Source organism: Triturus cristatus, chromosome 4_2 (assembly GCF_964204655.1).
Source record: "Triturus cristatus chromosome 4_2, aTriCri1.1, whole genome shotgun sequence".
NCBI classification, from domain to species: Eukaryota; Metazoa; Chordata; class Amphibia; order Caudata; family Salamandridae; genus Triturus; species Triturus cristatus.
This window is the reverse complement of record NC_140586.1, coordinates 371,602,207-371,621,237: the sequence shown is the minus strand read 5'-3', so window position 1 is coordinate 371,621,237 and position 19,031 is coordinate 371,602,207. Positions and strand designations below refer to the sequence as shown.

The 19,031-nt window shown below is 42.1% G+C and overlaps 1 protein-coding gene across 2 annotated transcripts in view; it reads left to right on the top strand.

Moving 5' to 3' along the window:
* Positions 1–19,031, top strand: part of LOC146833911 (complement factor H-like) — a 601,647-nt gene that overhangs the window by 171,214 nt on the left and 411,402 nt on the right. For both annotated transcript variants that reach the window (XM_085601821.1, XM_085601820.1), the window contains exons 8-9: positions 2,949–3,152; positions 13,386–13,562. In XM_085601821.1, the coding sequence (XP_085457947.1) occupies positions 2,949–3,152; positions 13,386–13,562 (381 nt within the window). The remainder of the gene's footprint in view (positions 1–2,948; positions 3,153–13,385; positions 13,563–19,031) is intronic.

Sequence of the window (19,031 nt, the reverse complement as noted above, 5' to 3'; positions counted from 1 at the left end):
CCTTCAACAAATAGAGTTGTTTTAAAGATTTCCAGACCAGATTCTTAAAGGCTAAATGATAGATCTGTGTGTCCCAGTGGTCAGAGAACCCAGTGGTTAACAGAGATTCCTGTAGATCGGTTCTTGCAGGGGATGTGTCCCTCTAATGGAGGTCTCGCCATAGGAGCCGGTTTAGAGTGTTTGGGGCCGATGATCTGATCTTATTCCAGCAGATGATGTGGGCGCCATGCCTGGCCAAAGATTGTTTCAATAGGCCAAACTACAGCCTTATTTGCGCTAGGGAAGTGTAGTTTGGGAGGAGAGTAGCAACACCTCCGCCCAGAGCAGGCATTGTTTCTGCCCTCACAGAGCGGGGGCTCTCACCTGCAGTGGGTCAGAAACATTTCTATGGTGATAGGCTGGTCCACACCAGTCAGCCAGAACACTAGTAGTCGGAAGGTTTTTAGGGGGAACCTCTAAGGTGCCCTGTGGGTGCATGAATTAAATCCATCCCTGGAATCAGTGTGGGTTTATTAATACACGGTCTGATACCAAGCACCTCTAGTTTCAGTGAAGCCATCATGTAGCAGGGGAACTCGTTTTCACCAGTGTCCTGCACATGTATATAAAATGGCCTCCCTGTTCACTTGTAATATCTAAGAATCAGATTAGACATCACAGTGGCATATCTGCTCATGTTCAAACTTATAGTATAGTGCACCCTGCCTTCGGTTTGTAAGGCCTGCTGTATGGGTGACTTACCTATACTGAATGCAGTGAGTGCAGACATTGCATGCACAAGTGTGGCATGTTGTGTTTTCTCTTTTGTCTGCACCAAGACACGCAGCTTGCAATGGCAGTCTACTGGTGTTCCGTGAGGGGTCCATTAGGGTAGCACAATACATGCTGCAGACCTTAGAGACCCTCTTTAGTGCCCCATGCCATAGGTATCAGTGGTATAATTTCCTAGGAACTTTTAGGGGGGTGCTAAAGGTATTGCTAATCGGGTGAACAATTGTACAGTTTAGGGAAAGAGACCTGGCACTGGAGACCTAAAAAGCAGTGCATTTTCTGTCAAAAGTGCATTGAATGCCAGACAAAAAGTGGGGGTGACCATGTCACAAAGGGCCACTTTCCTACTCTCCAGTCAAAATATTTTCTGATCTGGCTCGTTGGGTGTTGCAATTAGGCATAAGCGTGGAGTAGGGAAGAGAGGGAATCCCAATGTAGTGCCACTATCCAAAATCAGTTGGTGTGAATGGACAGCAACATGATGGAGGTAGGTGGATAGATTGATTCCCACTGTAACAAAGAAAGAAGAAAATAAGCAGGCCTACCACAACACCGTAGGGAAATAGCAGTTGTAATTGAACATTGCTGTGTGAGGACAATCCTATACGAAAACTCAAGGAAGCGAATGACACTTGTTAGGATTAATAGATGCACCTTGGAATTGATGCTATAGAAGTGGTGGGTGTAAAGGGATGCTGTTGGAGGGAGTAGCAGTCCAGGGGCAGAGTATGAAAGTAGTAGGATTGAAGAAGCTGTGGAAGAAGTAGGGCTGATGAATCACTTCAGAAAGTGAACCATGCAGAAATGACAACAGAAAAATTGAATGAGGTACCAGAAAAAAAGAACAAAGTTATCAGGACTGAAGATGCACTGTAGGGAGACATGAGGATTGAAGGAATATTTAGTATTTTATGCATTTGCCTGTCCTGTTACTGTCCTAAATCATTGTCTATTCCCTTAATGTTTATGTGATGCAGCAATGTTCTGTGGGATTGTATATTTCTGTCAGCAATGAGCAGGGAAACATCTCTACTCTAAGGGGGGATATATATATTTACATGTTAGGAGAAACGAAGGATAGTTTTGTGCAAGCAAACCTGAACTATATAATGCAGAACAGTGCAGTGCAGGAGTACAGCTTGAAGGGGCTGTGCTGGTAGGAAGCAGATCATATGAGAAGCCTAAGGGAGGGTGCAGGGCTAATTAAAAAAGTGATTTCAATGCACTATGAAATTAGCACGCGCCACTGCAGGCTCACACTTTTGATTCCTGAAATGTTTTTAAATGGAAGAACAGCCATGGTTCCAGAATTATTAAGAATACATGACAGTACTAATGCAATAGTTTACCCCTTCTGATTATACGCAAACAACTCAATGGAAAAAGAAAATGAATACATCACAAGAGAGGTAAGTCATGGCTTTTCTAGAAGCTGGTGAAGATGGGTGATGTCTTCAAAGGAACTATGGAACTCCTAGACAAAGGTGACAACAATGATTAAACTGTACTGTGCTCTACATTGCATGGAAGTATGAACTTTTGATATGGTACCCTCTGGAATTTCTACATCATATGGCACACACAACCTGGATATAAAGTCTAACTGAACTTCTCATTATCATTGGAATTTTGAATTTGGCATGACTGAGTGCTGTCAAGTTGATCCTTGGTACCTTTACAGTAGTGATCATTTTTTGCCATCTTACCCATCCATTTGAGATGCATATTCCTATTTGCCTTGTAGGTTGGGACACTGATCCTGAAAATAACGAGGCAACAGTTACATATATCTGTTAGAGATGTTGTCTTCTTTAGTGAGATTTTGAAGGAATTGCCATTAACTTCATGCTTGATGTAGGATTCCTCATTCACTTCCGGATTGACTTCAATGGGTCAAATGTAATTTGTGAGTTCCTTTGATGCAGGCAGTAGTCAAACAATGCATGATATCAACTCAACTGAGAGTACAATTTGGCGAAATGCTGCCAGTGACTCAATCAGAACATAGAGTTTTGGTTAAAATACATCGTCAGTAAAATGGTTAAACCTGAAGAAACGAGTAATATGGTAATGACCTCTTTCACACTGCTTGTACACATCCCAAGGTGGAAGCATTAATGATGAAGTTATATTTTAATATCAGGAGCCAGGCTTAAATGATTTGCGTTTTTTCCCAGGTAAAGCTTGTGATTATCCAGATATAGAAAACGGAAGACTAAGCTCCTGGAATTATAGGTACTATCGAGGTCACTATTTTCCAATGACAAAAGGAAGAGAAATAGATTATGAGTGCGATGGAGGCTATGCAACTGAATCAGGATATGGATCTGGCAGAATCACATGTACTGACGAAGGATGGACCCCTGCGCCAAGATGCCGCCGTGAGTACTTTAGAAACCCTAAAGGGACAGCTCATGGCTAATGAATATTATTACTATTTGTATTAGTAGTAGTAGTAGTATAATAATAATAATAATAATAATTATTATTATTATTATTATTATTATTGTTATTAATATACTTGTTGTTGTTGTTCACAGTTTTCTTAGGATACAAATTCAAAGACAGACCCAATATCAGGCTATTTTTAATGTTTTGTCAATGTAGGGAGACAGTTGACAGTCTAGCCGTCCCTCAATTATATGGCAGCATTGGCATGGCTCACAAGTTAACCATTGGCTGGATAAGGGCACTGCACAGGTTCCGCACTTTCTACTGATGATCGAATAGAATGTTTAGTCTTTGCTAATTGTAGAAGATGATACACTAGAGTATTACACAGCAGCAGCAACTGGCACTGCACTAGTGCTGCACATTGACAGACTAAAACCAAAACATCAACGAGGTATCTGATATCCCACAAGTACAAAAAGATAAGAGGAAGTAGATGCTGGTTAGGAGCTTTTGGGAGGGTTTGCTGCCTGCGCTGGGTTTGGGTTCATGGCCTGGCCAAAGGCAAGACCCTGAGGACAACTCCCTGCACAATCTGAGTTTAGATGGCTGCAGAAGGGCCTTTGCCACAGGACCTGGTTGGGTGTGTGCAGTGGACATTGTCCCCCTGTAGTGGGGTTGGGTGTAGGGCCTGGAGTCAAAACCAGTATCCAATACAAAAACACATGGCTAAAGGCCATGTGCAGTAGGGATTGTCTGCATATGAGGGTTGGCTGCAGGGCCTGGACTTCTGCTTCCTCAAACTGAAATTTCTCCACTTTTGTCTGACTACGTGCTTCATTCTGCAGCACACATGCAAAGTAGGCATGTACAGTTCGTATTTGAAGGGTCTACTCCCAATACAAAATATATGCAACAGAAAACACCTACACCCTTACATTATAGTATGAAAATATCTTCATTGATGCAAGGAAAATAAATGTTAATCAGTTTTTGGGTGAAAATATGCAATTTCTTACTAGATAAGGCACAGTTTTCCACTCTGCTTTAGAACCAATAGATCACAACAAATATGATTGCTGTGCTGCATTGCTCTTATCATTAGGTTGTCAAAAACTTAGCGACATACATGAACAAATACATAAATATTAGTTTATATTTTTTAACTAGTAAAGGTAATTCCTAAACAGAACCTTGGCCTTTTGTGTTTTTAAAAAAACAAATTTGTATATATTTTTCTTTTCTGGGGAAAGAACAAAGACAGAGGAAAAACATGAATTCCAAACTTGGATGAAAAAAATAAACCACTTTTGACATGTAACCTGATGGGTGAGCACCAAGTTTCATCTTGGTGACACTGTTCACCTACACAAATACTTTTTCTACACACTGCACAGTGCCTATGGTGGCAAATATGGGACAGGTGTCACTTAATTGGGCCTCTAATATTTCTGTGGGCAGACCTCTGGAGGGGCAAAAGGAGTCCCATTTACAAACCACCTTAGACATTCCCTTTCAGGTGGGTGGCCACTCACTACGCCCGCCTGCACAGGGAAAGAAGGTGCGGATAATTAAAACAGCTGCTTCATATTTCACGGATGCACCATGGCAGAATCAGGGACATTGTACCTCGTCTATAAGGGGCCCTGGTGTTAAAAGTTCTTCACGTACACCAGCAGAGCAAACATTGATGCACCTACATTTTCCTGTCGCTGATGCTTGGCTGCAATGGACTATTTTTTGAGCCATACATTTCAGAGTTTGTGCATGCCGTTATCCCTGAAGCTATATTTTATTTTTTGCACCCCCACTACTACGTCCCTATTGCATTTTTTATAAGTGATGATCTTGGTACTGACCTTCTTCCTGCAGGTGAAAGGCCCGGGCCCATAAGTTCTAGAACTGTTCTTGATTCACAATCCAATGGTTCTTTTTCGCAGCATGAAAGTGTAAAGGGGACAAAATGCCAATCAATTTCTAAATAATTCTCAGTGACACAGAGTAACCACAGACAACTTACTTATGGTTAGTTCATTTAATACAAAGCCGAGAAGAACTGAACATAAAGACACCTCAATACCAGAGCGTAAAAGTACATCAGAATTAACATAAAGCCAAATCTGCGCATCCAATTTAGACGATGTAGCATAAGTAAAACAATTAGTTTAAGAAGCAGAATGCAGAAGATCAAAAAGCATGAGACCAAATTTCCCTGCATCGAGGGTTGATGAACAAAAAGCATAAATCTATCCCTACTCTAACGCTATTGTGACATCCCTACTTAGCATTTCCCAGGTGGAGGGTAGGAGGTGTCACCATGTGAAGTCTTCCTCAGAATACTCTCCACAATATGGGTGAATGTAACATAAAGCTACCAAACTAGATCTCAGTCTTAGATGCTCTCTCTCTGGAGGCAAAGGAGAAGAAGTGGCGACATTCCCTACTTTCACATCACAATATTCAAAAATAACTTTCCCAAGATCCCTTGTGGGTCACGCCATCTGCTCTGGGTACGGTCCTGAAGGTAAATTTCCACAGGACAACAGGGTTCTTGTTTCAATACTCGTTAACCTTGGTAACCATCACATTATTCAAAAATAACTTTCCCAAGATCCCTTGCAGGACACGCCATTTGGTCTGGGTACGGTCCTGAAGGTAAATTTCCACGAGACATCAGGGTTCTTGTTTGAATACTCTTTGTCCTTGGTTCCCAGGCCTTCCCCTGTGTGAAACACAGCAACCTACCTTTATCGACTCAAGCTTCTTCTCTTATCGCTAGTAAACCAAAGACATTATTCTTGCTAACAAGGATGCTTCTTTCATCTGCAACACAAAATGTGAGAAAGAATTAATTCCACAGCACACATGAAATTCAACTATCAATTCTAAAGCAAGAGTTTTCCAGGGAACTGCATTTCAGGCCTACAATATTCAGCTAATGTAAGAAAAGCATTGTGTGAGCTTTACAAATTTGCATAACAGTAAGGCACTTTCAATTAACCCACATGTAAAACTATACTACTAATAAACACATTTAATTCATGATCAGGTGCCAACTGCACAACCCAAGTTATCACGTTAAGGTTTCAGCTAGTTACATTCACTTTCTACGATGATTTGACATCTCACTTTTAAGGGCCCAAAACACATCACATTTACATGTTATTACAGTTCACAATTTTAACACTTTGCATTAATACAGCAAATGATTATATGGGGGTGTGGTCTACACGTGATTATGATGCACCCCTACAAATAAAATATTATTTCCACTCCATCACAGGTATCTGAAGGAACACCCAATCTACGGATTCAAGAGTCGTTCTAATGTCTTCCTCATCTGCAGCATCCTGAGAGCTCTGGAGTGGTGTAATACTCCTCCAGATGCCATATTTTTCATGATGGTCCCCAAAAGGAAGGAAATACACAAAAAATAAGGCTCACAGTAAGAAAGGTCTGCAGTCAGTGCTACTTGCACTGAGTTATGCTACATTGGGAGCAAACGTGGTTTCATGCATAAATCCATATATTTTGCCGCATTCTCAGAGTTACTAAAGCTGGCAAGCCTGGGAATGTGTCAAAATGCTAGACCTTCTCAAGAGAGGCATAACAAGAGAAATATCTTTATTGTTCGTCTTTATTTCCTCTTTTCATGTGTGCTACGTTCTGCAGTATGAACTGAAAGCAAAAATTGCCTCTAAGGATGTTTTTTTTTTTTTGTGTAGGAAGTAGCACCTTCCTGCGCAAAAACAATTCTGGTAGTAACTCAGGCACCCTTGAACTATGGTACAAAGGTGTCTGTGTTTGTTCTAAGCTGCACACAGTGCACCACTCATGCAAGGAGAGAGTTGAAATGCTCCATATCTTTTCAATTATCAAGTATTTCTACTTTCTCCCTTTCACTCAATGCAGCACAGTAACTTTGCTTGCTGCCCTGCATTGCAAGAAATATTGGTAAATAGGCCCCTAAATATTGGAGGAAGGAAATGATCATCCTTAACTGATCTAATAACAAAGTTGTTTCCTGAGTCATAAAGATCATGTCATCTAAATAAAGAAATTACCATGTTTCCTTTGCCCAAATGAATTTAACTACAGGTATCATCTGCTTGGTGAAACATCTGAGAGCTCACACAACCCTGGCTGTTAGGGTGGTGAATGGAAAATATCTTGTCCTGCCACTTGAATTAGAATAATTGGTAGGATAGGACAAATATTGGCATTGGGAGATACGTATCATTATGGTACAGACTGACCATCCAGTCTCCTCAGTTGGTGGATTCTCTCCATTGTGGAGTGTCTACACTTTTTTGATTGGTTAAACTCCAACTAAATGAAACTCTTTGTCTTCTTTGTTTACAAGAAAGATATTGTAGTTAAGGTTATTGACATACCTGGAAGAAGGGTGGATCACTCTTTTCTGAAAAAAATTGATCTGATCCATTATTGAGTGATCTGTTAGGAAACGTTTTTATTGAGACTCTAGAGACTTCTTATTGAACACCCTGGACTGTCTGCAACACTCACGCATCCTGTGACAAGAGACGGTGGTTGTGGAGGGATTATTTGAACCTCCACCATCGCACCCTCCTAAACCTTCTCAGGAAGAATGTATGTGGTTGACCTGAGTATTTCATAAGAAAGGCATTGGAAGAAACCATATTAATATTAACTTTTGTTCTGTTAACCCCTTCATGGCCTGTTCTGTCACAATACTGACAAAAGGCTACATACAAATGACTTCTGGCCTCTTTAATCTCCTTTCCTGACGGAGCCCGTGCATTCTTTAGAGCTTTGCTATATAAAATGGCTGACAGGGCACCCTTCACCACAAAAAGGAACTCTACAATCATTCAGATTAAACACTTTTTTTATTGGGTAATATGCCTTATTAAGTGGTGTAAAATGTTCATTATACAGCTCAGTTCCTTGATTAATGAATGTTTAAAAAGTAAACCATCTACAATTGGACCAGCCCTTCGAGGAAGCTCATTACCCCAATTTACTCCAAAGTGGAATGTATCAGCGTCTTTTAATATAGATGGAACAGTTTGTGTTGCCTAAAATGCAAATTGCTCTCTGAAACCATCTTTCTTAGATGACTGGGGTGATAATCAATGCTTCATTCTTGTTCAAAACAGAATCTTTGATGTAGGACCTGCCAAATCAAAAATTGCGTCTTGACAGACTAGCCATGAATGTCAATGCCTTCAGTAGGTTAGGTGTCAATGTTTGACAGTGGCCACTTTTCCTTCAACGGAAGGCCCAGAGCATCTCCCTAAAAGGCTGTTATGGATTTTACTCCAACATGCTTGCATATAGGTCACTGTCATTATCCATTCAGACTATATGTGATGGATAATACTCTTAGAATCAAACATCTCTTTAAATGCAATCTTGTGAGAAGATTCTGGCTTCCTGAGGGATACTTCTTGCTGTCCTGCTCAGATTTTCTGTTCCTCCTGTAACCATAAAATTGAACCACTATGAGCACTACTAATGTGAATCATCTGAGGCATCAGATTCATCTTGACCATTTTGCAAAACTGAGGAGTCCTATTCCTGAGCCCCAGTAGGGATAAAGTGGTAATGTTTTTTTGATGTGATCAAGCTCAGACTCCAGGACTAAACTTCTTGAAGGCAGCCACATTCATAGAATATTCTAACTTGCCTTTGCACCTTGCACTATAGTAGCCAAGAACGCTTGTGAAAATTCTCAAGGGTCTTGGGGGCAGTTTTTTTTTACAGAAAAACAAAAAATGGCCATTAGACACGTTGAGTTTCCCAGAGTATGCCGGGGTTGTTTCTGTCTTTTCTTCTTTTCGGGCCACCACACATTCTCTGCTGGTCCTATTAAGGAAACATGTTTGTCGAAAGTCCCACCTTAATTAGAACAGGACATCCAATGTTCATTCTCTGGTAATCCTGTGATGGCTGGATCACCAATCAAAGGTTTTCAATGGCAAGGCTAGATGAAGTTATTTACCCAAAACCTTGTTTTTCCCTGGACCCAAAATGATGCAAAGCAACTGCAAGAGGCTCTTAGGATGTACACAAGTAAATGTTTCCCTGTGATAATTTGTAAATATAAAGACACACGAATTTTGTTGATGACAAATTGAAATAACCGATACATAATGTATTTATAAATGTATAAATGTGGCTTAATGGGCTGCTTTTATCTGTGTTAAGTGTCATTGATGATGACAATGATGACAATAGTATGAAAGGCACACAGATTCAAAAGTGTCCTTCCAAATATTCCCCCTTAGAGATTGTAAACACCTCTCCATCTGAATCCTCTAATTCAAAAGATAAAACTAATTTGGTCAAAAGGTGCAGTTCTGTATTACCAAAGTCACAAAAAGACAAAGGAATATAATCCTGTGACTTTCTAGTGGTAAAAAAGGGGCCAAAAGTAGAACACGGCCCCAGATGATTAAAAAACTGAAAACAAGTGTAAAAAAATGGAAACATTCAAATTCTTAACTCCTCATCAGATAGATCTTTGTCTAAAGAAAGAGGACTGGATCTGCTCCTGAAACCACCACGCTTTTTTCAACTATCTATTGCAAACAAAACCTGAAATACCCTTGATTTGTGTTAAACAAGAAACATTTACAAAACAAAATGTTTATGTTCAGCCTGATGTGAGTATAAGGTGGCTTCTTCAAGTCCGCTGCAGTGCTCATTGCTCCATTCATGAGAATAATTTAGATTACCAAATGTTTTGTGCCCCAGAGAATTTGTATCAGAAAATCTTTTATGACTACCAGTAAATTCAAAGTCCTACAGTATCCTGTCATCCAGGAAAATCATAGTGAGTAATCATCCCTCCCACTGGAGAATTAGAAACAGTTACACACTATACCCGAAACAAGGGCAAATGGAATCAAAAGCATTTGCCTAGATTGCGCTTTTGAGTGGCCTCTGATGATCATTTTAAGAGTGAGCCATGTCATGACTGAATTTATCCCGTGGTTGAAATTAAAATCAAATTATTCCTGTACACCATCTTGTATGTTTTTAATCACCTCTATGCCATCCAGGAGGGGCCCAAGAATCTGTAATTAGCCACTGGTTTATCTATATAACTGTCTAAACCTTTTAATGTGCACACCAGATAGCAAGGGTATGACAGTCAATGGGTCCTTGTCTGTCTCCTCCAAGTACACTTGAAACTCCTTTTCTACTAGTACGTATTCTATGCACACTATGACTTATGCACCACATTGTCTCTGGGTTACCATGCATCTACCAAGCACATATCCCTCAGCCATGCCCTTCACTGGACAAGACCACTGTTGCCCCATAGAATGTCCCTGTCTTATCAAGCTGTATTCATGTGAACATGTTTAGGTCTCCTTCCACACTCAGAGAGCCGATTGATAAGGAAGTGAGGCTCTGCATTGTAGTGCATATATATTACTGTTGGCATTATTTGTGACCTACATATATGTATATATGTTATTGAAATCTTCTGCTAAAAACACATTTAGCACCACCCTCTTTCCGACTTTGTCTAGAAACGACTCTGCACTACGTAGTGGAATTATTTTGCCATTTGATGCACACTCTATGACTGTGCACAATGCTAGATATACCCCCTCAGGAAGTGCCTGGAGCACATATGTCATTGGTCTTTTGGAGGAAACAGACACCATAGTTTACGCAGCTGTCAAATCTTGAAGGATTTTTACCCTTTTGAAGGTGATATTCATCCTTTTACCTTATAGGTTGTAACTTGAAAAATGATCTAGGATGGAGAAGTAAGACTCCAATGACTACCTATGAGGTGCCCATGTGAACAAACTGGTGTTAGTTGGAAAGATAGGAGGAATATGCTCTTGATCCTCTGTGTTGTTCAGTAGTGGGTGCTTGGCTGTTTCTCGGATGACTACAGTGTTTAGGGGGGGTCATCTTTAGTGTGTGTGAGGCTAGCACTTAATGACAGATAAAATTTCGTACCTCTGTGAAGATTGAAACCTCATTTTTCCTTGTGTATAAGAGTATTTGAAGTATAATTCACAATCTCTAAAGAAGCATTTGCTTTTGATGTGTTAAGTATCCATACCCTAGATTTATGCCTAAATGTCAAAAAGGAAGGTAAACTGACGGCCTATAGGTTGATTTGGTAGTGTGTGGTCCAGTTAAAGATCACTGTAATAAGTAGTTGTTAGACCTGTCAGCCTTAAGGTGGTGTTCCCCAAACTGTTTGCCTAACCCTCCCCTTCCCCTCACTCCTTAAAACATGGTAACATTAATTTATACACAACTGCCATTATTAATATGCTTGTAAGTCCCTAATAAAGTGGCACTATCTGTGCGTGGGGCCTGTGAATAAAATGCTATTAATGGACCTGCAGCACTGACTAGCCACCCACTTAAGTAGCACATTAAACCTGTTTCAGGCCTGCCATTTCAGCCTGTGGGTGCAGTTTAAAACTGACATTTCGACCTGCCAAAATAAGTCATTTGCCAGGCACAAACCCTCCTTTTTAACATATGTAAGTCACCCCTCGGGTATGCCCTGGACAGCCTAGAGGGCAGGGTGCAATGTATTTAAATCGTAGGACTTGTGCTTTTAAGTTTTACACATGCTGGTATTGAAAAACTCCTACATTTGTTTTTCACTGCTATAAGGCCTACATATCCCAAAGGATAACATAGGAATTACCGTATTACATGTAATAAGCTGTAATTTCCAAATGGGATCAGGTAATCAGTTCATGTTTAGTGTCTTCAGAATTATAATGAAAAATTCGAACTTATGGTGAAGTCCGATTTAAATTACAATTTTGAAAATGCCACTTTCAAGAAGCTGACATTTTCCTGCCTTAGCAATTTAATGCCTGCAGCCTGTCACTGGGACACATTACTGGGATAGTTGACTGTTGGGCATTATGCATTCCTTCTAGACAACCTGACACAATAGAAAGCTTATGTGTGCCTGGATGGACCATCCCTAGGAGGATGGGAGGAAGGAGCTGGGCAAAGCTCCAAACAAAGGGCTGCATACCCCCAGGGTAGGAGAGGCAGGCCAACTGTGCACTTCAAATGGAAGCCTCTAGAAGCATTTACCCCACTTCAAAAGAAGAACTTGGTATAAATCTTGGACCTCAGACACCACCTCTTCAGTATCTTTCTAGAACTGTGGATGCTCTGCCAGGAAGGACTGCTGTGCTGCTGAAAGAACTACCACTCCGATGGGCTGCTACTCTGAAGGAACTGCAACCCTGCTTTGCTAACCTGCTGCCTTCTACCCTCTTGCCTGGGTGAGATGGACTGGACCTGCATCTCTTTAACCCAGAACCCCAGAGTGACCCCCAAGTGCTCGTAGGCTGGCCTCCTGACCTAAAGCCTCACTGCCACAACAGGCGTCCATCATATTGCTCCTCCACCTGTACTCTGCTATCTGTGAGCCTAAGGACCTCTGTGTGGCTCTCTTTTACAAGTATTCCCTGAAGATTAGAAGTTCTATGACAGGGGTGTCTGAAACCCAACTCGCTTGGAAGATATGAGAGGCACCTGCCATTATTCCTTTCAAAGAGGGAGGTATGTTAGGTATATTTCCTCTCCCAACTTAGGAGAATAAACAATGTGTGCCCCCCTTAGTGGAGGAAATCACAACATTTCAGTAGAAATACTTTACATTTTTCTGCTAAAGGGCATGGGTCATACCTTTATTGCGTAGTGCATTTTGCAGAGAAACTTGGATGAATGTTAACCTTTAAAGAGTCCTGCTGCTCCTGAAGGCAGCACAAGATGCAGTCATGTGGCCCTGACTACCTGTTTGGTGTTTTCAATGTCTAGATAACACCAGCACAAAGGTTGCAAGTAAGAGAATACAGTGCAAAGGAAGATATTTCTAAAGAGCGTCAGAGGATTTGACTACTTAGTCAGTCAATGGTGGGAAGGAGATGTCTAAATTACCTGCAACATTTCCCATATTCCTTGTAGGTAAAGTTGTTTTCCTATTGGTGTGGCCATTGTGAGGAGGGCAGGTAAGAGAACCTGTCTCTGCAGATTATTTCAATATTAATTTTGGTATTGCTAATAATGATCTGTTTCTGGCTGAACCAATATTCTCCAGCAAGAAGGCATGGCCCAGCCCATTGATGTTAGATGTGTTGAAGTCCATGTAGTGAAACATGATTTGTATTGAAAATGTATGTTTATTCAACCTTATATAGACATGGCTTACCATAACCTCTTTCTTTTAGGTGCGTGTGCGCGGTCCTACTTTAACAATATGGATATGTTTTTTAAAAAAACGCTTTATACAGAAGGACAAACTGTATCTTTCCGCTGCCACCCTGAATTTTTCACTCATGAAGGACAAGAGGCTGGAACAGTAGAGTGCCTTTCAAATGGGAAATTTTCTCAAGCGACGTGCATTCGTGAGTAATTTAATATTTCATTCATCTCTTTTGGGTGGTGGAACTGGTAAGCCTAGAAAACAGCACACACTCCCTCTATGCATGCTTCTAACATGGTTAAGATTTTAATAAGGCCCTTAAGTGCATTCTTCAACTATTAGCATACTGATCACTGGCAGAGGGTGTCCATATGCATCAAAATCCAATCTGGCCCATAATTGTCACATGAAGGAAGCTGACAACCTGAACTAATTTCAGACCATCAGTGTGGTTACTAGTACCTACAGGCATACTATGCATGAATGGATGGAAAGTGGTTTGAGCCATTGTTTACTGTAGTGCGCACTATAAGAAGGCATGGAATGTTTAACATCAATGTGATGCTGAATATCTGTGCTCTCACTATGGGAAAACACATTTGCTGGGCTTTGTCTCTTGCACACTTTTGATGTATGAGCCTGAAAGACAGCCTGGCATACTCACTCACACAATGTACCTAAATGCACACTGTGGATGAGTGGGTGGAAGGCATTTTAAGCTATTGTTCATTACAGTGTGCACAATAGTAAGGCATGGAATTTTAAACCTCAGCGTAATGTGGAATGCTTGTGCTCTTGATATGGGAAAATACATTAGATGACCTTTGTCTCTTGCACTCCTTTGATGTGTATGTACGTAAAAGACAGCTTGGCATGGTCACTCACTGAATGTGGGTATTAGATATGGATCTGGGTTTAGCAGAGTAAAAGGTATCTATACTTTGCTTCTTGTAATAATAATAATAATAAAGGGCATTTGTTAAAGCGCTCTGCTACCTCAACGAGGTGTTCCGGAGCTAGCGCGAATGACAACAGAGAAGAAGAGCCGGGCCACTAATCCCTTACTCTTACCATTCCCTACATTCTCCCCTGTAGACTGCTGCTGTCTTACCTTGGCAGGTTTTTATTTCCTCTTAGCCACAGTGCTTGTTCTTTAGGCAAGAGCTTTTGGTTGTATGAATTGCAGCCAGGTCAATGATGGGCCTGCAAGAGGATCAGGAAACACAGGCACAGTTCCATTTCCTGTTTCCTAAGCCACCAGGAAGACCAAGTGACTGCAGTGTTTGGTGGGCTTCACCAGATCCCACTTAGCAGGTGGAATGGTGAGACAAGTGTCAGAGCAAGGTAAAAGGAAATAAAACATTGGGAATTGGTGCTTCGTATGGGACTGAGGAGTTTTTGTTTGTGTGTGTGCGATAGAGAGGGAACGCACCTGGATGTTTACTTTTGTTTTGTATAATAATTTGTTTCCATTGCAGTTCTTCATCACAATGGCCTGCGCATTTGATTATGGACTAAAGTCCTAGATGTTTAGTTTTACATTGTTTTATTTCTTATTCGTTAATGGCACGTCAATGCACTTACATATAAAAATGAGTTTACAATAACCTGCAATTTCATTAACAGTGTATACACTTGTTAAAATGTGTTATGGCAATACATGGTGACTAAATGGAACAAACCTGGCGAATAAAAGGAAATACCCAACCTTTCCATTACAAATCCTCTGTTTTAAAAAAAAGGGACAAAAAGCCACAGATATTTTAAATTTCAATCTACAATATACAAGTAGAAATAATTTACATATTGAAGAGATGAGTTATACCTAATGAATGAACTCGATCATCATCTAGCTCAAGCCATTTTAAAATTGAAGTAGAAGCATTACAATTCCTTACCCACAATAGTGATCATGTAAGAAAAAGGTTCCAGCATATTATATTTTATTACAATAGCACCAGACCTAACATCTTTTTTCATGTTTTGAATATATCTTATCGGAAAAAAACATAGGTTTCAGGAATGTTATAGTTAGTTGGACATTTCACTCATACAAAACCATAGAAATTCAGGCATTATAGTTAGTTCAGCTAACTATAACTCGCGCCCCCGCAATGCACTGCTGATGACGTCACATATTACATCATTCATGACATGGTCAATGACATCACTGATGACATCACTGATGACATCTCAAATGACATCACTGATGACATCACTGATGACATCATCCATGTGAAAATCTGATGCACCTCCTCACACCTGAATATAACCTTTGATACACCCACTCTAAAATACAAACTACCATTTTTGAAAAAATAGACACATCAATACCACTTACTAAATACGCACTGACTGATTCCTAGGCCTACACACACATCCACTCATTCATCCATACAGTCACTCATACATGCAGCACAGGTTTGTAGAACGTAATGAAGGGGTTGCACTTGAAAAAAGTGCACGGTACCCAGGGATTGCAGTTCCTCGTCACTCGTGGGGTCCACTTGCCTCAGCGTCGCTGGGGACTCACGAGGGCCTTGGAGAAGTCAGGAAATCCTCTTCCTGGGCTGCAGGGACTTCGGGCTCCGGCGGCAGCAGTAGAGTTTGCGACCGTTGATTGCAGTTTTTGGTGCCTGCCAAGCAGGGGAGTCACTCCTTGACTCCAAGGGAGATTCTTCAGTCTTCCAGAGGTAGTGGAACGTCAAAGGACTGGGATCCGTCTTCAGAGCGTCGTCCAGCGGTATCTAGTTTGCAATGGCAAGGGTTCCCTAACTTATACTGGAAGGAAGGGAGGGACTAGCTCTATGACCACACCTATGGGAGGGTCAGGGGAGTGGGTGGCTACACCCACTTCCCTTTCTCCAGTTTCACGTCAGAGCAGGGGCAGGTAGCCCCTGAGTCGGTTTGAACTGGTGTATGCACAGAGGAGCCTACTGCTCCCCCAGTGCAGGACTTCAAATCACTCTAGGAGTGCACCCACCCAGCCCCAATACACTAAACCCTGTCTGGTCACACCTCCCTGTGAGAGGATACCTATTGTCGGGCCTCCTCCACTGTGAATTTTGGTCATCAGCAGGAGGGCAGCCCAGTGTCTGTGACTGGTGGCATCCATTTTGTGATGCCAGGGCTCTTCAGGATTCTACCGCGTTTCCACAGTAGGTACATGTCTATCCCTCTAGAAGGGTGGAATCATACTCCCACACCAGTTACTGGTGTGGGGGTATGATTCCGAAGCATTTGACACCAAACATGACATGTTTTGATGCAGCCATTCCAAAGTTAGCATTAGCTGCGAGGTTAGAATGCACTTAAGAGTATATGGTTTGACGCATTCATAAACAGCCCCAGAGAATGGACTCTGAGAGCTGCAGAGGGGCCCTGCTCAGGCAGAGGCACCCCCTCACATAGAAACCAAGCACCCTGCCCTCAGGATTGATAGGGCCTGCCTTAGGGGTGACTGATAGGTTTAAATGTGTGTTCAGGAGAGATATAGGTAACCTATATCTCAGTGAGGAGTGCTAGCACTACCTCACCCAGGCTTCAGTAGCAGGCCTGTGGTGTCAGATTTAGAGTGCTTCCCAGGGGTGGCATAATACATGCTTCACCCCTGGTAGGCCTGTGAAGTACCTATGCCCTTGGTACCTAAGGTACCATATACTAGGGACTCATAAGGCACCACAGTATCCAATCACTAGTGCACCTAATAGGCACTCCATGTTATTTAGAGAGAACAGAGAGGCTGGGGCCCTGAATAGCAGGGTCCCAGTCAGACTATAGCCAGAAACCAGTGTAAACATCAGAACAAAAGTGGGGGCAACATAAGAGGCAGATTCTACTCTCCTACACAACCCCCCTCCCCAAATGCAGGGACACTAAACTAACCTTGACCAGTTGAGTCTTCGTGTTCTAAGTGGAAATACCTTGAGGAGTGTCCTTCTGCATTGGCATGTTGGGTCCCAGGTCTATGTTCCACTGTATAGTCCATCCCCTGTAGGGAAATGGACCACCTTAAAAGTTTTGGGTTTTCACCTTTCATCTGTTTAAGCCATAGGAGGGGCTTGTGGTCAGTCTGAACTATGAAGTGAGTGCCAAACAAGTATGGCCTCAGCTTCTTCAGGGCCCACACCACAGCAAAGGCATCCCTCTCTATAGCTGCCCAACGTTTCTCTCTAGGGGTCAGCCTTCTGCTAATAAAAGCTACTGGCTGGTCTTGACCTTCATCATTCAGTTGAGACAGTACAGCTCTCACACCCAGCTCAGAAGCATATGTTTGGACAATTAACTTTTTGGTGTAGTCTGGACTCTGTAAGATGGGGGCAGTGCACATGGCCTGCTTTAAGTCTTCAAATGCTTTCTGACAGCTAACTGTCCACTGAACCTTTTTTGGCATTTTCTTTGAGGTAAGATCATTCAAGGGGGTCACTATAGATCCATATCCCTTCACAAATGTCCTATAGTACCCAGTCAGGCCTAAGAAGGCTATCACCTGTGTCTAGGTGGTTGGAGCAACCCATTCCATTATGGTTTGGATTTGTCTCTGTAAAGGCTGAACCTGGCCCCCACCTACAAGGTGGCCCAGGTACACAACCTGACTCTGCCCTATCTGGCACTTAGTGACCTTGATAGTGAGGCCTGCTTTCTGCAGAGCCTACAAAACATTTCTGAGGTGGACCAGGTGATCCTGCCAGGAGGAACTAAAGACAGCAATATCATCTAGGTAAGCTGAGCAATAAGTTTCCATCCCTGTCAGAACTTTGTTCACCAACCTCTGGAAAGTGGCAGGTGCATTTTTCAATCCAAAGGGCATCACCACAAAGTGGTAGAGCCCACTAGGGGTCGAAAATGCTGTTTTGGCTTTTGCATCATCAGCTAACCTGATCTGCCAGTAGCCAGCTGTTAGGTCAAATGTACTCAGATACTTGGCTGAGGCCAAAGTATCAATCAGCTCATCTGCCCTTGGTATGGGATAGGCATCAGTCCTGGTGACTGCATTGAGGCCTCTTTAGTCTACACAAAACCTAATTTCTTTCTTACCACCCTGGGTATGAGGTTTGGGTACGAGGGCTACTGGGATAGCCCATGGGCTATCTGAAGGCTCAATCACACCTAATTCCAACATTTTCTGGACTTCAGTCCTCATACAGTCCCTGACATGGTCAGGTTGCCTGTAGATTTTACTCTTGACAGGCATACTGTCCCCAGTGTCCACCTCATGGGTGCACCAGGTAGTCTGACTAGGGGTCAGGCTAAACATATGTCTGTACTGTTGCAGAACTTGTATGCACTCAGTTGGTTGATGGTCAATGAGGCTGCTTGCCAAAGCAACACCATCTACTGACCCATCATCAGGGTTCTGTGAGAGCAGGTAAGGAGGAGGGTCACTCTCCTCCTCCTGTTCCTCATCAGTTGCCATGAGCAAGCCCATGCCAGCCCTGTCAACATATGGTTTTAATCTGTTGACATGGAGCACCCTTAGGGGGCTCCTGGGAGTTTCAAGATTCACCAGATAGGTGACTTCTCCCATTTGCTCAACTATTGTATGGGGGCCACTCCATTTGTCTTGGAGGGCTGCTGGGGCCACAGGCTCTAACACCCACACTTTCTGTCCTGGCTGGTACACAGTCAGCACAGCCTTTTGGTCATGCCAAGCTTTTTGTAATTCTTGGCT